The sequence below is a fragment of the Silene latifolia genome, unplaced genomic scaffold (genome assembly GCF_048544455.1).
Source record: "Silene latifolia isolate original U9 population unplaced genomic scaffold, ASM4854445v1 scaffold_156, whole genome shotgun sequence".
NCBI lineage: Eukaryota > Viridiplantae > Streptophyta > Magnoliopsida > Caryophyllales > Caryophyllaceae > Silene > Silene latifolia.
The window spans coordinates 528,748-554,534 of NW_027413141.1; the positions used below are offsets into that span (position 1 = coordinate 528,748).

A 25,787-nucleotide genomic window follows, 5' to 3' on the forward strand; every position below is an offset into this window, starting at 1 on the left:
TCGTTCCTTTTCGCGCCATTCTCTTCCTTTTCTCATTCCCCTCCTTTCTAAGTAAGAAAGTTGTCATCTTTTCCTCTTTTTCGAAATTCTCATCTTACAAGGATGTGGATTCTTGACTTAATACCTTTATTTTTGTGTTTAGGGGAGAACTTGGACAACCCGGAGGAGGATAGCTACATCATTGACGAGTCTTTAGAAGATTGAAGTGCAAAAAGGTAACGGTGATGGGTTACTCGACTTTTATGTTAAAATTGTGTGAATTATGTAGTATTAGACTCATATGAATGTTAAATTTGGTGTCTTTCATGCTTTGTGGTGATTTGGTGTTGAGTAGATTACTTGTATGATGATTCTCATATGTTTAAGGAGTAAATTCATGTCTTGTTTTAATATGGTAAAACATGAGATTGTCTTAAAGGAATTCTCTCATAATTACATGATTAAACCTCATTTTTAATGATTAATAAACAACCTCATATGTTAATTACATCTTGAAAGTGGTAATTTTCTGAGTATTCATCATGTTAAAGGAGTATGAAATGATTAAATGAAAGATGGTTGAATTTGGAAGACTTTAGATGGATGTTTGATGAGTTTTCGTATACAGTGATCCCCTGCCGGTGGGCCGGCAGCCGGCCTACCCAACCGGCAGCGAGTACATGAAATTTTGGTGTCTTTTATAATAGGGTGTATCCCCTGCCGGTGGGCCGGCAGCCGGTCAACCGGCAGAGAATACACAATGTGAAATGTTGAACTTAATTGACTATAGTAGGTATTCCCTGCCGGTGGGCAAGACCAGTCACCTACAGAGAATATACATTGAATGTTTTTTACCTTGTTTCCTTTAGCTTGTATCCCTGCCGGTGGGCAGCACGGCCACCCGACAGAGAATACACCTTCACCTAATTTGACCTTGTTCCCCTTAGCATGAATCCTCTGCCGGTGGGCCGGCAGCCGGTGCTCACACCGGCAGAGAGCACCTGATGTTTCTTATACCTTTATACTTATGCATGCTTCACATGAATTGTTAACGTTATGTTTGTGCAATCTTTTCCACTCGTATTAGTGACCCGAGTGTGACGTTTTACATTGTGAGACTACTCGACATTCCTTATTTATTTGCCCTCGGACATTGGGTCACGGTTAGGTGCCATTGTTCCCGAGTTGGGCTATTTTTCCTTCCGCCTCTTCGGACCGGGGGTCACGGTTAGGTGACAAGGTTCCGATTTGAGGTTACTCGACTTTCGGGCACGGTTAGGTGTCCCATATTTCGAGTCTTGGATACGATTTGGTATCGTTTGTCGAATCGGGTGTCGTCCATCTCGAGAGTCTGGCCAGGTTTAGACTAGGACCATATTATAATCGTCGTCCTACCAAGAGGTTGGAGTCTAGAGGGTTGTCTTGTTTGAGTCTATACTTTGTAATTTGTCTTACATTTGAGTCGAGTCAATTTGTGACCATTTGACCTAATTATTCTTCTCTCATTTATGCGTAACTACTCTTATTGCATTTTGTATACTAATCATGATTCTCTTGTTACCGTAAGTATTTATTCTTATGCTTGTTTGTTTAATTAAATTCCTAATTACTTTTATTTTGACATATTGTGTTTGGGAGAACCCCGAGTTACTCCCCACCGACCGTGGCTTTCATATTTATTATGAATGACGGGTTGGTGATGAAGCTTAAGTGGGGAAGACCGTGTGAGCTAGCGAGTTCTTACCTTGGACCTTATTTAGCTATCACTTTAATAGACTCACCTACTTTTAGACACATGTTCATTCATGGGATATCTTTTCCCCAATAAATAGACTTGTGTTGTAAACTTAACTTTAACTATCTAAACTTATCTATCGTGTTGGTGATACCTCGCGTTGGACTTCACTAGAAGCTTTAAAAGTTTTAAAAAAATCTCGTGTTTCCGCCACGATTTACTAGTTATATTTTTATGCCTCAACGAGGGGTGTCACAGTTGGTATCAGAGCATATATTGCTCCCGACGCACACACGTGTTCCCCAACTTAAAATTCTTACTTGACCTTGAATAATGAATGAGAGATGGGTAGAATTAAGGACCTAAGTTGGTAGCCTTTTTGTGTATGTTTTGTGATAGGTTCTAACTTGTTTGCTCTTGTGCGAAAAGATGGTACGACCAACCAACGTGGAAAATGCTATCATGCAAGCCCTCACTCAAGTGCTTGCTAATCAACAAAATGCTCAACCCGCTCCCCCTCCTCATGAAGCCAACCGTCAAGGAAGCTATGCGTGGATTGCAAGTCAACTAGCAAGGAACAAGGCTAGGACCTATGGTGGTGAAGTGGATCTCGTTGCTCTCTCGGAGTGGTTTCGTGATATGGATAAGAACTTCTCTCTCTTTGATGCCCGAGAGGAGGACAAGGTGAGGTTAGCCTCTCACTTTCTTGTGAAGGAAGCCGATAGGTGGTGGACTTTGACCGGTCCTACCGCTACTCAAGACCCCAACTTTGATTGGAACCGCTTCAAGTCACTTGTGGAGACTCGCTTCTACCCTAAGGAGCTCAAACAACAAAGATTGAAGGAGTTCATGGACTTCAAGCAAGGGAAGCTATCAATTCAAGCCTACACCGACAAGTTTAATGAACTTGCTCATTATGCCTCCAAGTTCGTGAAAGATGAAGAGGATCGTGTCTACTTCTACAAGAACAAGTTGAATCCTAAAGTGGAAAGCATGGTGAGAAGAAACTCAACTACCTTTGTGGAAGTCTATGATGATGCCATTTGGGCTGAAAGCTCTTTGAAGGCCATTGAAGAAGAAGCCAAGCCCCACTCCTCTTCTCATTCTTACCGTTCTAACTTTCATGGCAAGAGACCATTTGTGCCTTCTACTCCAAACTATGCCAACAAGAGGAGGTTTGTGCCAAGAATACAAGACCATGGAGGACAAGGACCAAGAGTTCAAGAACCTAGAGGACAAGCTCCCACATCAACTAATGAACTTGAGAAGGACCGTAAGTGCTACCATTGTAGGCAAGCTGCACACCCCGGAATTGGATGCTATGGCAAGCCCTTGACTTGCTTCCATTGTAAGAAGCCCGGACATCGTGTTGCCGATTGCCCCGAGAAGAAGAATGCTCCTAATTCAAATGCTAGGCCAAGAGGAACTATCTTTGTCATGAGTCGAGCCGAAGCCGCCGCTCATCCCGATATCATTACGGGTATGTTCTCAATTTTTGATCAACCTTGCCTCATTTTATTTGATACCGGCGCATCTCTATCTTTTATATCTTCCAAGTTTTCGGAAAAACTAGCTCTTGAGCCCATTCCTAGTGAGGAAACTTCTATATCCTTACCTTCCGGAGAAATATTCTCTTGCTCCCTCATTTTCTCCGACATTCCTATTTCTATTTCGGAAACCTTGTTTCCCGCTAACCTACTTCGTTTCCCCCTTGAGGAATTCGATGTAATTTTGGGTATGGATTGGTTGTCAAAGTATGATGCAATATTCGAGTGTAGAAACCAAAAGATTTGCCTCAAGAGTCCGCTAGGCACCCGCGTATCCTATAAAGGAGTTCGTTCCCAAGAAGGTGTGAAATTGATTTCCGCTTTGAAGTTGATGAGCATGAAGAGGAAAGGTTACCAAATCTTTCTATGCGTGGTGACTTCTACCTCCCCTTCCTTACCAAAGATCGAAGAAGTGCCCGTGGTTTGTGAGTTTCCCGATGTCTTTCCCGAAGAATTGCCCGGAATCCCTCCCGAGCGTGATGTAGAATTTTCTATCGACCTTGTACCCGGAACCTGACCGATTGCTAAAGCCCCGTACCGTATGGCGCCAACCGAGTTGAAGGAGTTGAGGAAGCAACTTGATGAGATGATTGAGAAAGGATTCATTAGACCTAGTGCCTCACCTTGGGGTGCTCCCGTTCCCTTTGTGAAGAAGAAAGATGGATCCATGAGACTTTGCATTGACTACCGCGAGCTTAACCGTGTTACCATCAAGAACAAGTATCCTCTACCAAGAATTGAAGATTTGTTTGATCAACTAAAGGGTGCTTCTACCTTCTCCAAGATTGATTTGAGATCCGGTTATCATCAAATTCCCGTTCGTGAGTCCGACATCCCTAAGACCGCCTTTAGCACAAGGTATGGACACTTTGAGTTTAAGGTGATGCCCTTTGGTTTAACCAATGGGCCCCTTCTATTTTCATGGACCAAATGAACCGGACCTTTAGTGAGTTCTTAGACAAGTGTGTTGTGGTCTTCATTGACGATATCCTCATCTTTTCCAAGTCCGAAGAAGAGCATGCCGATCACCTTCGTATCATTTTGGAGATCCTTCGTCGTCAAAAGTGGTTTGCCAAATTCTCCAAGTGTGAATTTTGGTTGTCTAAGGTGTCCTTTCTAGGCCATGTTATATCTAAGGATGGTGTCATGGTAGACCCTTCGAAGATTGAAGCCGTAATTGAGTGGAAGAGTCCAACCGATGTTGGTGAGATCCGTAGTTTCTTGGGTTTGGCGGGTTATTACCGTCGCTTTGTGAAAGATTTTTCCAAGCTTGCTAGACCGATGACTCAACTTTTAAATAAAGAGACCAAGTTTGCGTGGACCGAAGCTTGTGAAGATGCATTCCAAGAGTTGAAGAAGAGGTTGACTACCGCTCCCGTGTTGACCTTGCCCGAGGATGGAGTTGACTTCGATGTGTTTTGTGATGCTTCTAAGATGGGTTTAGGTTGTGTTCTTATGCAAAATAGAAGAGTTGTTGCCTATGCTTCGCGACAATTAAGAGTTCATGAAGTGAACTACCCCACTCATGATTTGGAATTAGCCGCCATTGTTCATGCCTTGAAGATGTGGAGACACTACCTCATTTGAGTCCATTGCCGCATCTACACCGATCATAAGAGTTTGAGATATATCTTCACCCAAAAGGATTTGAATATGAGACAACGACGATGGTTGGAGTTGGTGAATGATTATGACGTAGAGATGTTGTATCATGAAGGAAAGGCAAATATGGTTGCCGATGCCCTTAGTAGGAAGTCTACTCATTCCTTGAGTGTCATTCGTGTACTCCCCGATGACCTTTGTGCCGAGTTTCGTAAGTTAAGTTTGCAACTTGTGGAGAGTGGTTTTGATTATCTTGGTGCTATGGTTGCCGAGCCCGTTCTTCACCGTGAGATCCTTGATAGCCTTGTGGACGATGCTACCTTTAAAAGTTTTCAAGCCAAGCTTCTTGAAGGGAAAGCAAAGGATTGTGAGATTGATGCTAAAGGTTACCTTCGTTACCGAGGACGCATGTACGTGCCCGATACCGTTGATTTGAGGAAGAGAGTTCTAGATGAAGCTCATCTATCCCCTTATTCGATTCACCCCGGAGGAGACAAGATGTATAAAGATTTAAAGCTTCAGTTTTGGTGGCCTAACATGAAGAATGACATTGTGTCATATGGTGGAAGGTGTCTTACTTGTCAACAAGTGAAGATTGAGCATAAGAGACCCGGTGGTTTGCTACAACCTTTGGATGTTCCTTTATGGAAGTGGGAGTCCATTTCCATGGATTTTGTGATGGCTTTGCCTAAGACCGTTGGTGGAAAGGATGCCGTATGGGTTGTTGTGGATAGGTTGACCAAGTGTGCTAGGTTCATCCCTATCAAAGAAACTTGGAGTTTAGACCGTCTTGCTAGTGCTTATGTGGAAGAGATCGTTCGTTACCATGGTGTTCCTAAGGAGATCGTGTTGGATCGTGACCCGCGTTTTTGTTCAAGATTTTGGAAAGCTTTGCAAGATGCTATGGGTAGTAAGTTGTTGATGAGTACCGCTTTTCATGCCGCTACCGATGGACAATCCGAGAGGACGATTCAAACTCTAGAAGACTTGTTGCGTGCTTGTGCCCTTGATTTCCATTCTAGTTGGGAGAAGAGCTTACCTTTGGTGGAATTTTCTTACAACAATAGTTATCATGCTTCTATCAAGATGGCCCCTTATGAAGCCCTTTATGGAAGGAAATGCCGTAGTCCGATTTGTTGGGACCAAGCAAGTGATGTTCGTGACCTAGGACCCGACAAGTTAACCGAGACGATTGATCAAGTTAAACTCATCCGTGAAAGAATGAAAGCCGCCCAAGATCGACAGAAATCTTATGCCGATGTTCGCCGTCGACACTTGGAGTTTGAAGTTGGAGATAAGGTGTTCTTAAAAGTGTCCCCGATGAAAGGAGTAAAGAGGTTCGGAGATAAAGGGAAGTTGAGTCCGAAGTACATTGGACCTTATGAAGTGATAAAAAGGATTGGTGCCGTGGCTTATAGATTGGATTTGCCCCCGAGTTTGGGTAAAGTTCATGACGTTTTCCACGTGTCTCAACTTAGGAAATACATTAGCGACCCTAGTCATGTGTTGCAAAATGAAATTCCCGAGCTTGAGCCTAGTCTTTCTTTCGAGGAGAGACCGATTCGTATCTTGGATAAGAAGGAGAAGAAGCTAAGGAGCAAAGTGGTGCCCTTGGTGAAAGTGTTGTGGAAGTGTGGTGATGTAGAAGAAGAGACTTGGGAGCCGGAGGCTTCCATGCGAGTCAAGTACCCTAGTTTGTTTTCTTAAGGTAATGCCTTTCACTTCAAGTTTTGAGGGCGAAACTTTTTAAAAGGAGGGATGATTGTAACACCTCGCGCCTTTCTTATATTTTAAATAAACTTTTAAGTAATTTTTATTAAATAATTATTATTTAAAGCTTATTTTCATAAAATATCGTCTTAGCCGTGTAACGGTAATAATAGTGTAGATTTTAATAATATTATTCTCCGACTCGAGTTATAGTAGACTTGGGACGAAAATTCTAGTGGATACGGACTCATTTTGAGTTATTGGGCTTAACTTGACTCATGGGCCTTTTCCCCCTCTTTTCTCTACACAAAACCTCAACTAAACCCTCACAACTTCATCTCCCTCACTTCTAATTTCTGAAATTTCCCAACAAACACACCACCATTGTTAAACCCTTTCCTCTCAACCCTAAAATCACCATAACGCACTCAATTCTTCACCAATCTCGTTCCTTTTCGCGCCATTCTCTTCCTTTTCTCATTCCCCTCCTTTTTAAGTAAGAAAGTTGTCATCGTTTCCTCTTTTTCGAAATTCTCATCTTACAAGGATGTGGATTCTTGACTTAATACCTTTATTTTTGTGTTTAGGGGAGAACTTGGACAACCCGGAGGAGGATAGCTACATCATTGACGAGTCTTTAGAAGATTGAAGTGCAAAAAGGTAACGGTGATGGGTTACTCGACTTTTATGTTAAAATTGTGTGAATTATGTAGTATTAGACTCATATGAATGTTAAATTTGGTGTCTTTCATGCTTTGTGGTGATTTGGTGTTGAGTAGATTACTTGTATGATGATTCTCATATGTTTAAGGAGTAAATTCATGTCTTGTTGTAATATGGTAAAACATGAGATTGTCTTAAAGGAATTCTCTCATAATTACATGATTAAACCTCATTTTTAATGATTAATAAACAACCTCATATGTTAATTACATCTTGAAAGTGGTAATTTTCTGAGTATTCATCATGTTAAAGGAGTATGAAATGATTAAATGAAAGATGGTTGAATTTGGAAGACTTTAGATGGATGTTTGATGAGTTTTCGTATACAGTGATCCCCTGCCGGTGGGCCGGCAGCCGGCCTACCCAACCGGCAGCGCGTCATGGCATTTCTGAGTTATAAAAATAGGGATTTAAGCCTTTGTGATTCCCTGCCGGTGGGCCGGCAGCCGGCCTACCCAACCGGCAGCGAGTACATGAAATTTTGGTGTCTTTTATAATAGGGTGTATCCCCTGCCGGTGGGCGGAGGCCGGTCAACCGGCAGAGAATACACAATGTGAAATGTTGAACTTAATTGACTATAGTAGGTATTCCCTGCCGGTGGGTGGGCGCCGGTCACCCTACAGAGAATACACATTGAATGTTTTTGACCTTGTTTCCTTTAGCTTGTATCCCCCGCCGGTGGGGCAGCCGCCACCCGGCAGAGAATACACCTTCACCTAATTTGACCTTGTTCCCCTTAGCATGAATCCTCTGCCGGTGGGCCGGCAGCCGGTGCTCACACCGGCAGAGAGCACCTGATGTTTCTTATACCTTTATACTTATGCATGCTTCACATGAATTGTTTACGTTATGTTTGTGCAATCTTTTCCACTCGTATTAGTGACCCGAGTGTGACGTTTTACATTGTGAGACTACTCGACATTCCTTATTTATTTGCCCTCGGACATTGGGTCACGGTTAGGTGCCATTGTTCCCGAGTTGGGCTATTTTTCCTTCCGCCTCTTCGGACCGGGGGTCATGGTTAGGTGACAAGGTTCCGATTTGAGGTTACTCGACTTTCGGGCACGGTTAGGTGTACCATATTTCGAGTCTTGGATACGATTTGGTATCGTTTGTCGAATCGGGTGTCGTCCATCCCGAGAGTCTGGCCAGGTTTAGACTAGGACCGTATTATGATCGTCGTCCTACCAAGAGGTTGGAGTCTAGAGGGTTGTCTTGTTTGAGTCTATACTTTGTAATTTTTCTTACATTTGAGTCGAGTCAATTTGTGACCGTTTGTCCTAATTATTCTTCTCTCATTTATGCATAACTACTCTTATTGCATTTTGTATACTAATCATAATTCTCTTGTTACCGTAAGTATTTATTCTTATGCTTGTTTGTTTAATTAAATTCTTAATTACTTGTATTTTGACATATTGTGGCTGGGAGAACCCTGAGTTACTCCCCACTGACTGTGGCTTTCATATTTATTATGAATGACACGTTGGTGATGAAGCTTAAGTGGGGAAGACCGTGTGAGCTAGCGAGTTCTTACCTTGGACCTTATTTAGCTATCACTTTAATAGACTCACCTACTTTTAGACACATGTTCATTCGTGGGATATCTTTTCCCCAATAAATAGACTTGTGTTGTAAACTTAACTTTAACTATCTAAACTTATCTATCGTGTTGGTGATACCTCGCGTTGGACTTCACTAGAAGCTTTAAAAGTTTTAAAAAAATCTCGTGTTTCCGCCACGATTTACTAGTTATATTTTTTTGCCTCAACGAGGGGTGTCACATCATCCCTTTCGTATTCTTGGTATGAGATTTAAATATGTGATCAATATGATGGACAATTGTGATCGCATTATTGTCGGGGACATTTACTCCAACAATCTCCCACTTGTCCTCGACAAGTGTGCGTCACCAATTCTCTTGTCCTATTACTATATCCCACTCAATGCAAGGTGTCTTTCGGGTCGTACTTGCAAGTGATCATATCGAGAGTGGTTTCCTCGATCTGGAGAATAACTGATTGACCGGAGTTATCTACCATAGATACCATCCGAGCGCGGCCACGCATTTCCAGTTCATTACTCCTCGAGTGGCCCTGAGATATTGTTATAACCCTGACAAGGGGGTGGAGAATTCCTATCGCACTCATTCCCTTCGACTAGCCACAACCATCATAACCCAAAATATGCCCATTTGACCCCATTTACGAAGGTCGTAGTAACACAAATCAAAGTTAATCAAAATCGTGCCACCTTAGGTGAACGGTCTTTAGTCAAAAGAATCGACTCATTAGAATATTATAGTAGCTCTCGCCACGACCAGGCTATATAAATTTGCCAGAACTCTATAAGCGGTCACTGCCCGACATAGTGTTCCTAACAGCCTGCCTATATGATCGACTAGTCATCTCACATGACTCTATGGCACTTGAACTTGCCATCAATCGCATCACACTCTAGTCACTTCGAGACGTCACCTCATACAAGTGACTATGGGCGAATACCATGTTAATCCGGGTTCACTTTAACGGGGTTCAATGTTGTCTCTATAACCCGTTTGGATGTAACAAAGTATAAAAGGAGTTTTTCAGCTTAAAAACTCGAACGACAAATGTGATTATCACATATGAATAGTCAATACCTGATTTCTATTTCATATTCTATAATCTAATTTGATCTTTTATGTAGTTATTAATCTCAATCCAATTAAAATGACATGACTAATCATGTTACGCCTATGATAAGGCTTTGGTTAGTAGGTTTTATCAACTTCTTGTACCTTACTCAACCTTACTACATACTCGTTTTCCTTTGTAATGTATACATTTGCATTACAAAACTTTCTGAGTACGTGGCGAGATCCAATCAAGACATAGGCCTTCTAGCCTTAGAATAGCTCCCACTGTTTTCACAGTGTGCGGGACTCATCCTTCTTGCACATCTCATGATTGCAAGTGTACTCAATTTCCGTTGTAAATATTTCTCATTGTTCTTTATTGCCTAGAACGATTTTAGAAAATCTATTTCTTAAATAACATAGCCACAATGGTATCTTAACCATCCTAATGTGTTTCGATTATGGCTTTGTCGGAAGCCATGCGCAATCTCAATTGTCAATTGTCATTTGTGTAACACTCTTACACAAAATTGCATCAAAAACACTTTGCTTTACACCCTTAATGCTGCCTCAAGCACTTAAGAATAATCTATATGGCTACTTGGTAAATATTACTTAAATTCAATTTTGAAACAATTCATCATACTCAAAGTATATGAAGTGTTGTACATCCTTACTCATTTAATTGATCCAGCAGCGGAAGCAAATGGAATCAATCAAATATGTTCAACTCGATTGAACTAATCATGAATCTTATCAACATAAGACTTCTTCTTTGACGCTAAAGTCATGTAGATTTATCTCCATAAATCCGGATATTAAAGATGTATTATAATACTCCAAAAGTCTTAAATCATTCCCAATGATCAATATGTCATCCACATATAAGACTAATTAAAATTTCCGTAACTCCCACTAAACTCCATGTATAAACACAACTTCTCGACTTATCGAGAAAAGTTTTATAACATGATCAAAACATTGATTCCAACTCATTGATGTCCTACTTAAGACTTTCTCTTAAGTTTCACATTATCTTAGGATTGCAAGAATCTACAAAACTCAAGACATGTATTGAATACATTCCTTCTAATTGAAGAAGTGAGTTTTTGATTCACTCGCTATATGTATATCATCATAATGAAACACAATCCCTAAGAAGATCCAAATAGACTTAAGCATTTCAACTAGTGCAAAACCCTTTGCAACCAATCAAGCTTGGATATCTAATAATTCACTTGGAATTTATTTCGGATTTTCATGGGTCTAAGCCTTGTATTGAGTTGTGATTTAAACACTCTCATGTAAGTCATATGTTCATTACTTTCCAGAAGTAATCAACTTGAATCAAACAATTTCTTTGTAAGTTTTAAGCTCTTTACTTCCTTAAAAGTAACATGAATTCATCATCTTGAACAAGTGATGACTTTAACCTCCTAGGTTTTGAAGAAACAACGTCTTATACAAAACGTCTCATGTAGCCAAGAAAGACCAGTTTCTCGCGGCATAACATTCACATAACATTCTTTGTGGCTCTCGAATAATTTCTCCCACTCTGTCATCTAGAAATAAACTTATATTTTTGAAAGACAGCTTCACGAGCCACAAACCCGTTGTACTCGTGATTATAATAAGGAAAAATGAGCATTTGTTTCTTTTGAAAACTTACAAACATGGTACCCTACCATTTCATATATCATATGATTCGTTTTAGATTTAGTGGAAAAATAATTTAGACAAAATGATAAAATCCCCAAAAGGATCAAGTAACTCAAAGTAACTTGATTGAAGTCCAAACCATATCGAATGGAGTTTGAATTCTTTATCCAACCACACATTATCCCATAATGCGTGCTAAGATAGATTAATTTGTGATACTATATCACTTTTCCTTTGGCTTATATCAAAGTCTTCACTTTGATAATCCCATCACGACTAAAGCGTGATTCTTTGAACTCTTTGAACTTCTTCAAAGATTTCTCTATTTACCTTATTAAGTGAACATATTAGCGTCAACTTAAATCGTTGGTAAAAGATAATGATCAACCTATTTTGGATCAATGATTTACAACCTCGATCTCCTTTTCAACCAAAAGGCACGAGACATCTTGCTTTGAATACACGATACGCATATACCATAAGATTAACAATGTAATGGTTTCAAGAGTACTCGATAACTCTTTGCGTTCATCATTCCAAAATTTAAGGTTCAATCTTGGGTTACCAATTTGAGTCTTGTATCATCTTCATGATATATTATTCTAGTTTGGTTTAGAATATAATCACCTTTGATAATAGGCTAGCCATACATCAACTCATGGTGTATAGGGTCACAAAAGTGAACCTCTTATGTATCTTAATAAGTTTATATTCTTATTTAGAGTTTATTCACTTAATAGTCATAATTAAGGTATAAATATAAACCCAAAACTAGATTGAGTACACAATGACTCTATCTCTCGACATCATAGTTGCTAGTCGTCATATTCTAATCATCCTATGTATCAAGTACAATGATGAAAACCACCACCGGTTTCTAATATTGACGAAGTAGTACTAGCAAATTTTGTGTCAATCAAATAAATAAAGAACTAAGTCTTATTAGATGTCCCACAACTAACTTGCTTATTCTTTAACAACTTGGGGTAGTTTCCTTTCTAGTGTCCAACATTTAAGACAATGGAAACTTTATTGGTCGGGATTGATAGGTTTAGTATCGTTATTCTCAATAACTTTACTTTTAACATTACCTTGTATCAATTCCATTCTAATTTTACTTCTTAGAACCTTATCCTTTTCTTAACGGTTTAAAAGAATGCTCCCACTCACTTCAATGAGTCTTTGCTTAGAGAAGCAAAATTTAATTTCATGAAGACCACTCTTCATTCGTTCGTTTAGTCTTAAAACTTTTATTGAAGTGGTTGTGGTATTTTGGTCAATTTTGATTTCCAACAAATCTAGTTACCAAAACGTTTCAAAGTACTTAACTCAATTAAGCATATGAGAAACAATTCATTGTAAGTAGATATGTTAGTCAAGAATCAAAAACCCTTTTGATCACAAACAACTTTTATGTATACTCTTCACAAGTGATCCTTACAATGGATAATACGAGGTTTTTAGAAGAAAAATTCAAATTTTGTCTTTAGTTACGATGTTTTAATGGAGATTTGAATCGAAATGATATCGTATAAAAATTATCGTGAAGAAATAGAACAATATGATAACGGAATAGTGGAAAACTTAACATTTATCGTTTTATTAATACTTGTAAATAACAAGTAAAGCATTTACATAGTGACCTCTACCCAACTATGATAAATGATTCCAAGATCCAAATTCATATTAACTTGGGCATCGGTAAAGCCGAATACAACACTCATCAATATAACTCGGTGGATTAACTCTTTAATCGATTCTACTTTTAGAACTCTTGGTCGATAAAATTACATTAATATTTATCTTTAGCCCGAAACACATCCGGCAACCGTCGAGAATACTTTCGTTGAGTTCAACCCAAATTTCGAATAAATGTGTCCATGATCCAAATTTACATCAACTTGGGCATCGGTAAAGCCGAAAACAACCCTCATCTTTATAAATTCGGTGGGTAGACATTTATCACCCACTTCCCCTACGTAACAAGGTTTGTACCCCGGTGTGGCCGAGTGCACTCCCTCACGAAATAGGTTTTCATGGTTTCTACTTTTGGTAAGGCTAAGTCTCAATTGTTTGTTTTAGCGAGAGGTCATGTCAATTTATTATCTATCACGTTTTAAGTGAACTAAAACGGTGAACTACGATAATTATAATTGACACGGTCGATAAACTCGATTAAAATGACAATGCATGTTTTAGTTATGGCGATTTAGCGATGCATGCAACATATAAATAAAATGCAAAGCATAAATTAAATCCTAGTATGGCCTTCCTAAAATATTAAATCTAATAAACTATTACATATTCGGAAACCAACTCCATTGGTCCCTTGAACTTCGGTTTTGGCACGCATCTCGAGATAACACCGTCTTTATGTATCGTCTTCCTTGAGTGACACCGTCTTCAAGGAACTCCGAAATAAATAAATTACATAACAAATTACATAATTTCCTATTATACATTTGTAATTAAAATAAAATAAATCTATTAAATTACAAAATGGTGATACGAGATCACAATAAATTACAACCGAATCGATATTTCCATACATTTCGGGTAATACCAATTAAAAACTAAGGCCATACTAAGTAAAATTACATAAAATAAAATTATGACAATCATAATTAAAATGCAGCATTATAATATGTATGAACATGCCCAATTTTATGCTAAATCGCCTTTAAGGAGCCAATATCGTATATTAAACGGTTTTTACGGATTTGCGTGATTCAACCTTTTAAAATCACAATAAATTACATAAAATCATATTTATGCACAAGTTAATTACCCTAACCAACTTAGGACTCAAAATTAGTCTCCACTAATATATTGACTATAATTAACTTATATTTCTTAAAATTGTTCATTAATGGACTCAAAATTACAATAAAATGCCATAAACTCCAAATAAATCACAAAAATTTCAAATAAATTTGAAATTTGAAATTTTAAACTCATGAACATTCTGGAAAAATACCATGACACTCATAATGTTCAAAAACTTAGGTTAAAAGTTTCGAAAATTATCAAGGAAAAACTATGTTGCGATTTACAGGATTTATCAAATATTATCATAAAAAATATGAGGAAAATTATATTTATCAACTTTTCAATTTTAGATCTGAAATAGGTAATAAAATGCAACATGTGATATTTTTCCTTAGTCATGAAGTATGTTTTATAAATTATTCACTAATTAAAGTCACTATTTATGCTATTTTTCATCAAAAATTCATAAATCATGTATAAAGACTTCATTATAGCCTATTATTTTACACACATCTTGTAAAATTGCATGTGACAACATACTAAATTTTAATGACCAGATTCGAAATTTATCTCATATTAACCTATTTTTCATTTAGATTCGATTTTTATCATGAAAAATCCATATTTCGAGCATAAGAACTCCAAAAATTGTTAAAAATTACAGGTCATCTAAAAATAATATATGTAAAAACATATCCAAAAACCACTGGAAAATTCGAAGTTTAGCTAATTTTAGTCCGAAAATGACATTTTTATCCTAAAATCACATTTTTAATGCCATTATTATATAAAATGAACAATAAAAATCCATAAATTAAACAAAATATCCTAAATACATTTTAGGATCAGAAACTTTAACATGCAAAATAACTCGGAAAAATTATAACCGATTTGCATGCAAACAACCTAAGGCTCTGATACCGCTTGTTAGAAATCTATATCTCATTAATTTACATATTCATATATGTTACATTTAATTTAGTCATAAAATTAAATACAAATCTTATGCATGCAAATTAAAAACAAAAGATGAGAAAATCGATTTCTCACCATCTATAATTTCGGTCATTTATGGGCACCAACAAGATCTCCTTCTTGTTAGTTCTTGAGATTTCCAATAATGGATGAACATTCATGACTTTAAAATAGAAGCCCTCCAATAAGTAGCACCCAAGATTATCCCAAAATCCCATAAAATAATATGTACTAGATATTTATAATGTGGTTTACCTTAAAATCGGTTACTAATACTCATATACTACTACTAGTATTATTAGTGTTTGATTTATACAAATTAGATTCATAAAAATGATTTTTTATGAAAAACAAGAGAGAGAAGGTAGTTTTTATGAAAAACATAAGAGAATGATAAAATTTTTAGAGAAAAACTCTCTAAAATGATGCCCAAAACCGGTGGGTCTTTAGAGTATTAGGACCATTTTTCTTTTTCTTTTTGTCTTCACAAGACAAATGTGTAAGCCTTTGTCCATAGTCATGTCACTATCAAGCATTTTAGACAAATAAATAAGACAAATGGAAAAAGACAAAACGTCTCTCAATGCCCACCAATTTTCGGTTTATATGTGTAATATGGAGTCCATATTATTTTTGTCAATTGTACAATTGTATGTCATGTGACATGTGACATGTCTTATGTCATGTTTTAATTTAAAATGCATATTTAACAAATTAAATATCATTTACAAATTAAATAAATCATATTTAACAAATTGACTAGTAATTCAAAATTACTTTCACATAAAATGGTCATTTAAATACTAGTTAGTATAATTCACAACATCTTGTAATTATGACTAACTTATCATTCTCATCTCGCGTGTTTCGCAAACGCCGATTAATTTTAGTAATATAACTTCTTAAATTACTAAATGAAATCTTATTTAATCACATTATAATAAGATGTCATTTTATCTCTTATGATAATAATTTGTTCAATTTTAAGGAATTAATTAATCTGTATCGACATACAATTAATTAACCTTTTCAATTAAGGGAATCGTCCTTTAGGTGTGACCTCAAGGGATCAACTGATCACCACCGTCGCACGACAGTAATGTCAAACTCTAGCCAGCCAATCATTACCGATATGTGTGGACCAGTTGACTACATATGTAATGTATCATCCCTTTCGTATTCTTGGTATGAGATTTAAATATGTGATCAATATGATCGACAATTGTGATCGCATTATTGTCTGGGACATTTACTCCAACAGTTTCGTGCTACCAAACAGTCCAAACGACTGTAAAATTCAGGGTGATAAAGTGGAAGACGATTTTGTTACTTATGAAGTCGAGCTCGAAAGTGACGATGATCAAACAGCCCAGCCGAAAGTGGTGGATCGAAATTTGCATCTCCAAACCAGTCCAATTGAGCTTGTTAATGTTAGTGATCATGATGAGGGCAAACAAACAGAAGACGGAGTGAAAGGAGTCTTGGAAGAGGGGTTGATCGTGGATAATATTGAGGATTTTTCGAGTCAATCTGATGATTTTGGAGGTAAGGAAATTTATCATTCATCACTCGATAAATCGATTGACAAGAAACTGTATGCTAAGGATTATCAATGTTGCTGGTTTTTCAATTCGGTACCTGTGGTTGCTTTTGGTGAACTTGCAAGCACATGCAAGTGCCATTTTGATTTCTCTAGATTTGTGCAAAGTGGGAGGTGGGGTGGAAGGCACAAGAACGGGTGGTTCAAAGGTCATAAATGCCGCATGAGGGTTGCTGCCATGGAGAAAGTCGAAAGCATACTACCTAGGGTCGTCTTTACTATCATGGTGTAGTCTGTATGGTTTATTTTTGATCCAGGTAGCACTACATGCCATCAAAATTTGAGGTTAAATTCTCAAAAAGAAGAAGAAAATGATGCGGGAACTTTATAATAGACACGGTTTTCTAGGCCTAGCTAGCAAAACGCTGAATCTGAGCTAGCAAACACGGTTTCCTAAACCGGATAGTATTAGTTATTCAACTTTTTTATTGAATTCAAATAAGTTTAGGAATAATTTCCTAATCCTAGTTGCAATTAGATTGCTAAAATATGGTTGTTGGTCTTTTAATTATTAGTTTATTTATTCCTAATTAGTTTATGAAACTAGCTATCTTATTAGTCAAGTAAGGCTAGGAGACGTATTAGTATAAATAGGGTTTCTTGTAACCCTATTTTTCATATTACAGAGAGTTAATAAAAATTTACATTTGTGAGCTATTTTCGTTGTCTTGCGAGATAAATGAGTCAGCAGCCTTGCGAGGTTGTTTTGCGTGATTCAAGTTCATACCTTGCAAGGTGGGGAGCGATATTCACACATATCTATCCCGTTACCTTATTGTTTGTTTCGAATTCGCGAATAAATTACTGCATTCCTCACGTTTTACACCAATAACATCAAAACAATTCTGCTGCATATTTTGAGTCTAGCAATTTCACGTTTAAAACGACCTATTCTATATCAAAAGTACCTTTAGTATTGTTCGTCTTTTATATTTACTTCCTCAAGAAACTGAGATAGTAACACTTCTATTTACTTAGAAGGCCTAGCTAAAGGCTCCTGAATAAATGAGGGTGATACAAATTGTGACACCCCTCGTTATTACCTTAAACACTTATTTATACAAAACAAAGATTAACCGTCCTTTGGGTTCTACCTCTACTTACCACTTGCTAAAATTGTTTGTTGAGTGTAAAAATATTGTTTGATAGTGAGAACGACACGACCTATCAAACAATAAGACGAGATTTTAAGATTATTTTATGGTTAAATGTGGTTATTATGGTCCAGATAGTATTTACAGCTTATGATGACTTTTTTTCCAAAGTGGTCACATTTGGCTGTAGTGGTTTCAAAAGACTCTATCTTATTGTTTGAAACGAAAATGATCCATTTTAAGGAACACTCACTCTATTGAGATAGGGTACACCTCTATTTTGTTATGGAGTACTCCCTCTGTTCCAGTGATATGTTTACACCTCTATTTCTTGACCCGTATTCTGACCCTAACCCGACCCGTGACCCGTATGACCCGACCCGTATCTGACCCGACCCGTATTTAACCCGATCCGTATTCTGACCCGACCCGGGCCCCAACCTGCCAAACCCATTTGACAGGTCTAGTATAAACCGTTGGTCACATTTCAATTCTAATTTTATACAACCATTTTCACTACATGGTACCCCTTAACTTTTTGACTTTCTACGTGGTACCCCTACACTTTTTAAAACATACATGGTACCCCTAATTGTTGTCATTATCACTAAGTGCACCCCTAAACTTCATTTTCCGTCAATTAAACTCAATTTTAGGCATTAAGTGATGACTTGGACGCGTAACCAAGTTTGTTATTTATTATACCATGACATATGGACTCTATTAGGCTCAATATCCATCTCGATCCTAATATTTATTGATACATATGGGCTAAAAAAATTTTGACGAAAAATTTATTGATCCCACGCCAAATTATCACGTCCAAAGATGGATATTTGAGCCTAATAGAGTCCTTATGTCATGAGATGATAAATGACAAGCTTGGTTACGCGTCCAAGTAATCACGTAACGCCTAAAACCGAGTTTAATTGACGGAAAATAAAGTTTAGGGGTACACTTAGTCATAATGACAACAATTAGGGGTATTATGTATGTTTTAAAAAGTGTAGGGATACCATGTAGAAAGTCAAAAAATTGAGGGGTACCATGTAGAATATCCCTTTATTATTTTATTTTTAGATGATGTATTGAGTGTGCAACTCTATATTAAACCATCTCTCAATTTGAGTTAATAGCAATAGCAAGTTGTTTTGGAGCAGAAAACTATAAGCGTGTTTATAGAGTGCAGAGTATAAAGCAAGGTATTAGATGTTACACGTAACTTTTCTTTGGATAACGTTCGACATACCGTTACCAAATGGGGGAGGACCGCCAATATCCAAGAAAGATATAGTTCAAATTATTTGGCCATTGTACTCTTAACGAAAAAAAACTCATTGGCCATTAATTTTTATCTTTTCTTATGAAGTTTAAGTAATATATACGGAGTATAAGATAAACCGTCACAATTACAAGGTAACCGAAATTGGCCATTATAACTTGTAAGTGCACTTATTCCAATGATCGATTAATTTGAAATTGTTTATTAGAGAGTTATGCCCGGTTCTAAAAGTCATTTGGAGGGGCGGTGATCTAAAGCCCAAGCTAAATGCCGCTCATTATTCTAATAATCTTCAACTTACTTTAAAGTGTTGTAATGATGCAATGTCCTAATGAAGCACATTGTTTGTTTAATGCACTTGAAAGTTTTGAATTTGGGCTTAGTATGAAATTTTTTGTTTATATAAAGATGCTATGCAAGAAATTGCAATTTAAGTATCTGTGTATCGACATCACTTTGTCTCATTTTTAAAAGTTTACAGATGAGGATTCACTTCTAGTATGAATTGAATATTGCTAAAAGTATTGCATTTCATATAGAGGTAGAGCTTACTTTATTCGATAAAAGTGTCATTTTATTTTGCAGTTATATTTTTTTTAAGGTGGCCCTAATCTAGTATTTCACCCAGGGCTCCATAAAACACAAGACCAGGCCTGTAAAGAGTACTAGTGGAGTTAGTAGGGATTAGCGCCTCTAGACTAATAGAAAATTTGATGTGTTAAGCTAAAATTTCCGTTCTTCCTAGATGGCCCTATTCTAATAGTAATTCGCTCCTTGACAAGAAAAAAGTATTGGTTTCGTGAATATATCCGTCCTCATGAGTCATGACCACAAATCTTTACCCTACCACTTTTCCACAATCATTAATGTTATTGTTGTAAAATAAAGAGATGGATAAATTATAGAGATAACGTAGAAAAAAAAATAAGGAAGACGGAACTGACTTTATTCCAATATGAGGTGTGTATATATATATATATATATAGAGTCAAGTTCTAATAAGTCCTTCATAATATTTGAGTCCCTAAGTCCTTATTAGAGCCATAGGATCTTCTAAATGAACCGTCTGGATGAAGGGAGTAATATAGGCTGATTAGGCGTTGGAAAAAAAAGGAAAATAGGGTTAGCATGAGAGAGAGAGAGAGTTGTGTCACGGGACAAAGCTATTACCCACTGTTTACTTCTCAACATGCATGTACTTGCTATAACACTTCCTCAACACAATATCAACAACCACCACCAAAATTAAAACACACAAAAAAAACATCAAATTTCTTCCTCTCTTTCATGACGATAACATCCCAAAAACCGCGCTTCAACAAAATTTAAAATCCCGTTTCAACAAATTTTAAAATGCCAAAAAGAACAACAATTTGCTAGCTCGCGATAATCTTTCATGGTCATAATTTCTAGCAAATAAAGTAATTTTTTTTTATCCTACAATTTTCAGCATATCAAAGGTACACGAAGTTCCCGAGTCAACAACAACAACAAGCCTGATAAAGTGCGTACTCCAACATCAACAATGGCTGACATGCAAATTGTAACAGTGATCGATGGTAATTATTAACATCTAATAATTCTTTTATCTGTTTATGTTTTATAAATCTAAACTCTCTATATTAAAAATGAAATACTTGAAAACAATGAAGATACACACATTGGTCATTAAAGTTACAGTAGAGTGTAGAGCAAGTTTTATGCTGTAACCTAATTCGTGTACAGTGTAAAATTCTTGAGATCAATGAGTATGTAGTTAAAAAGAGTGAATTGTTTGTATTTTGGTAATAGGTTTAAGTTTGACTTTAGGTTAAAAAGATTACATTTTTTCCCGCTGGAATTTACATATGAACACGTGTGTTTGAAAATACGCTTTTTGTTACTTGAAATTAAACATATTTCAGTTAAAATTACAGTTTCTGAAATTAGAGTTACATCATGGAAAAGATAAAACTATTCTATTGCAGTAATGGATAAGTTACACTTTAATTCACTGAAGTTACAATTTTCTTGATTAAAGTTACACTTATTTGGGTCATCAGATAAATGTTTGCTATGCTGATTCCTTGAAATACATCATACATTTTAAACTGTAATTTGCCACAAATATTTGGAATTACACCATTGTCGACTAGAGTTACATTTCCTTGCACTAAAATTATGCTTTGTTGAAATTACACTTTTATTCACTGAAATTACACTTATTATTGTTAAAATTACACCAATATTTGGAATTACAACATTGTCGTCTAGAATTACACTTTTATTCACTGAAGTTACACTTTTGTTTGTTAAAGTTACACTAATCTTTGGAATTACAACATTGTCGACTAGAATTACAGAATTACACTTTTATTCATTGAAGTTACACTTTTGTTTGTTAAAGTTACACTAATCTTTGGAATTACAACATTGTCGACAAGAATTACACTTTTATTCACTGAAGTTACACTTTTGTTTGTTAAAGTTACACTAATGTTTAAGTTAAACTTTAGGTTTAGATGACAGTTGTACTTTTTGTTGTCTTCTGTTTAAATTACAATTTTCTTTATGAAAATTACATATTTGTTGGCTAAGATGAAGCTCGTGGAGAATATTGTTTCAACCATTGACAAATACTGCTCAGGACAATAGCAAAAGAAAGCCAAATAAGGAGGAATTTTGCAGGGTAGTAGAAGAAAAGTTTACACCATATATTGGGCAGGAATTTTTGGAAATCGAGGAAGCAGTGACATTCTATAAGATCTATGCAATTGCTTGCGGTTTAGATGTACGGAAATACACGACCAAAAGATGACGTGACGGGAAATCAAGTCAAAGCTGTTGGTTTGCAACCGAGAGGGGTTCAAATATAAAAAAGAAATAGAGAGAAGTGGGCGTTAGGATTGGGTGCGAAAGCACAAAGTCAGGCGCGTGGGATGCAAAGCGAGGATTAGACTATTTATGAAGAATGGGGGGTTATTCATTGATCGCTTTCATGCAGGACACAACCATGAGCTCATATAAGCCAGGGACAGAGAGTTTCAAAAGCTGTCAAGCAACTTAACAGATTATCACAAAATGATTATCCTTTATAATTATAGGGTGAGTGCTTGAGGTAGTCTTTGGCTCTCTATTTATGACACCAATCTATGGAATTACACTTTTATTATCTAACATTACACTTCTGTTTATTACAATTATACTTATTTGGAATTACACTTTTGTCTGTTAGAATTACACTTTGTTCTATTTTATATTGTGCTGAAATTACACTTTTGATCGTTAAAATTACACTTTTGTCTGTTAGAATTACACTTTTTTATATTACAGTTACACTTATTTATATAGTGCTGAAATTTCAGTTTTTATGTTACAGTTACACTTACGTATATCATTCATTTACAGCTGAAATGCAACTGAACTGATTATTAGAAAATCATTATCCTTTATAATTATAGGGTGTGTCATCTAGTTAGCCTTTTATTACAATTACACTTATTTGGAATTACACTTTTGTCCGTTATAGTTACACTGTTTTCTATTACAGTTACACTTATTTATTTAGTGCTGAAATTACACTTTTGATTGTAAAAATTACACTTTTGACTGTTAGAATTACACTTTTTAATATTACAGTTACCTTCATTTATATAGTGCTAAAATTACACTTTTAATTGTTAAAATTACACTTTTGTCTGTTAGAATTACATTTACATTTTGTTGAAAGTACATTTTTGTAAACTATAATTACACTTTTATTGCTCAAAATTACACTTATTTGGGGCATCATAAAGATGTTTCCTATGCTGATGCCTTAAAGTATATCATTCATTTACAGCTGAAGATAGGAGCAACGAAGACATACAAAATGTTGAAAGAACATGTAAATGGTTTTGAGAACATTGGAGCTAGCCTAAATGATTTTAAGAACTTTCACAGAAATGTGAAATGTTACATTCATGAACGGGATGGCCAATTGTTCATAGATCACTTTAAGGAAATGGCTGTAAATAAGGAAGGGTTCTTCTTTGACTATGATGTTGACTCTGACGGTAGCTTGAGTAGAGCTATTTTGACAAAGTGATCTTGCAAGAAGGAACTACTCTGCTTTTGGGGATGGTGTGTCGTTCGATCCAACGTATACAACCAACAAGTATGATATGGCCTTCACACCGTTCACCGGGGTGGACAACCATAAGCGGTCTGTCACATTCTGTGCAGCTCTTGTCGTACATGAGGACGCTGATTCCTTTCAGTGGGTTTTGAGTCGTTTCCTGGTGGCAATGGGTGGAAAGGAGCCTAATTATATTATTACCGATCAGGATCCAGGCATTTTGAAAGCGGTACCACTTGTGTTCAAGAAAGCGAGGCACCGATTTTGCATGTGGCATATCATGAACAAAGTGCCTACTAAGTATGGGGTGACAAGAGAAGATTATATTGTATTTATAAAGAAAATAAATGCCATTATATGGGATGAGGACATTGAAGCTGCAGAATTCGATGCCAGATGGGAAGAGATAGGCGAAGAACATGGACTCAATAACATTGACTGGTTTAAAGAAATGTTCTCGAAAAGGAACCAGTGGGTAATGGCACATTGCAGGGACCTAGAGATGGGAGCTGTTATGAGGACGGCCCAAAGATCAGAGAGTGAAAATAGTTTTTTAAAAGATTTGAGGGCAAATCAGGTACATTGCTTGAGTTTTAGCTGCGTTTTAAGAGTGCTATAGACCAACAACGGCATACGCATACGAAGTTTGACAACGAAGACAAGCACACTTCTCCTAAAATGGAGACACATTTGGTTCTTGAGGCTCACGGTGCAAAGGTGTACACTCATAAAGTTTTTAAGGAGTTCCAAGAGGAGGCCAAGTATTCGATCGATACATGTAAGAGTAGAGGTTTTGCCGAAATCGACTCTTTAGAAGTGACTACTGTAAGAGATGCAAGCAGGGACATGAATTACGATGTTACGTACTGCCCAGGTAAAAGCATTGAATACTGAAGTTCTGTTCTTTTTCCTGGTTGAAGTTACATTATTATTACTTAAAGTTACATTATTCTTGAAGAGAGTTATAGACAACACTGTTACACTAACTCTTACTTGAAATTACACATTTTCCTATTGTAATTACGAAATATATAGCTGTGACAATCTAACAGTTTACTATATATTGGTGAACTAGTTACGTATAAAGCACGTTGCAGCTGCAGAATGCTTGAAAGGAAAGGAATTATGTGCAGGCATATAATATGGATTTACTCATCTAACGGAGTGAAGACTATACCGGATGAGTATGTTGTGAACAGATGGTGTAAAGATGCACTCCGGTCAAAATCCTTCAATTGTAATGGTGATCCAGCCGAAGAGATTGATATAATAGATGCCAAACAGATTTCCATGTCAAAAATATGGTCCGAGGTACACCAGACGGTTGGGATACCGATGGGAAGAAGCAAGGAAGTAGTTGACAACTTTTCGTCTCTGATAAGAGAGTTTAAGGAAAAACTGGCACCATTAGGTTCACAAATGAGTAAAAAACAACAAATGGTTGCGCTTATTGGGTGTTCTACTACTCAGGAAGTAACTATATTTCCACCAAAGAAATCGAAAAATAAGGGAAGTGGAAAGAGACTCTTGTCGAGTAAGACTAAAGCAATAACCTTGGCGATGAAGCCGAAGCGCATGTGTAAAAATTGCAAGCAATTAGCTAATCACGACAAGAAGAATTGTCCTAACCCTTTTGCACAGCATCCACCTACTCCACCAGCATCTGGGGCATCATTTGGGGAAGAATCAGAAGAAGAAGAAGAAGAAGAAGAAGAAGAAGAAGAAGAAGAAGAAGAAGAAGAAGAAGAAGAAGAAGAAGAAGAAGAAGAAGAAGAATAAGAAGAAGAAGAGGAAGAAGAAGAGGAGGAAGAAGAAGAAGAAGAGTAAGAGTAATTGTAATTCTGATGTATAATTGAGCAACCATGAGGTCCTTTTGGCTAATTTATTTTGTAATTCCCCTGGACAAGCTTTTGGTTGTATAATTATTCACCAGTTATAACATTTAGTACTTAAAGTTACACTTTGTGTGATCAGAGTTACACTTTTTTTTATTAGAATTACACTTTATCTGATCAGAATAACAATTAATTTGAAGTACCATTTTATCTTTGTTAAAGTCATAATTTTGGTGACTTATATTGTAATTCAACTGGAATTGCTTTTGGTTGGATAATTACGCACAAGTTATAACATTCACTTGTTAAAGTTACACTGTGGGTTCAGAATTACAGTTTATTTGATTAGAATTACACTTTATCAGATCAGAATGACAATTAATTTGAAGTAACATGTTATCTTCATTAAAGGCAGAAAACGCCAAAATAAGTTCAAAGTTCAAAGCCACAAATTGTTCCTACTTACATTGTTACACATAATTAACTGTCACGTGATGCTAGCTATCAACAAGATAATTTCATACAGAGCATCATTCAAAATTAGGTTGTCAAACTAAGACTTG

The 25,787-nt window shown here is 36.6% G+C and overlaps 2 protein-coding genes across 2 annotated transcripts; both read left to right on the forward strand.

Moving 5' to 3' along the window:
• Positions 1 to 23,435: 23,435 nt before the first annotated feature.
• LOC141637892 (protein FAR-RED IMPAIRED RESPONSE 1-like) lies at positions 23,436 to 24,008 on the forward strand. The gene has a single exon (XM_074447299.1). It carries the CDS (start codon positions 23,436 to 23,438, stop codon positions 24,006 to 24,008), a length of 573 nt encoding a protein of 190 aa, XP_074303400.1.
• A 59-nt stretch (positions 24,009 to 24,067) lies between these two features.
• LOC141637894 (protein FAR1-RELATED SEQUENCE 1-like) lies at positions 24,068 to 25,573 on the forward strand. The gene is made up of 3 exons (XM_074447300.1): positions 24,068 to 24,263; positions 24,465 to 25,057; positions 25,553 to 25,573. The coding sequence occupies exons 1-3, from the start codon at positions 24,068 to 24,070 to the stop codon at positions 25,571 to 25,573; spliced, it is 810 nt and encodes a 269-aa protein (XP_074303401.1).
• Positions 25,574 to 25,787: the final 214 nt, after the last annotated feature.

Coding starts and splice junctions, on each gene's coding strand:
- LOC141637892 (XM_074447299.1), top strand. CDS start 23,436: ATGGCCTTCACACCGTTCACCGGGGTGGACAACCATAAGCGGTCTGTC.
- LOC141637894 (XM_074447300.1), top strand. CDS start 24,068: ATGGAGACACATTTGGTTCTTGAGGCTCACGGTGCAAAGGTGTACACT. Junction 24,264..24,464: donor CGATGTTACGTACTGCCCAG/GTAAAAGCATTG, acceptor TTGGTGAACTAG/TTACGTATAAAGCACGTTGC. Junction 25,058..25,552: donor CTACTCCACCAGCATCTGGG/GCATCATTTGGG, acceptor CTGTGGGTTCAG/AATTACAGTTTATTTGATTA.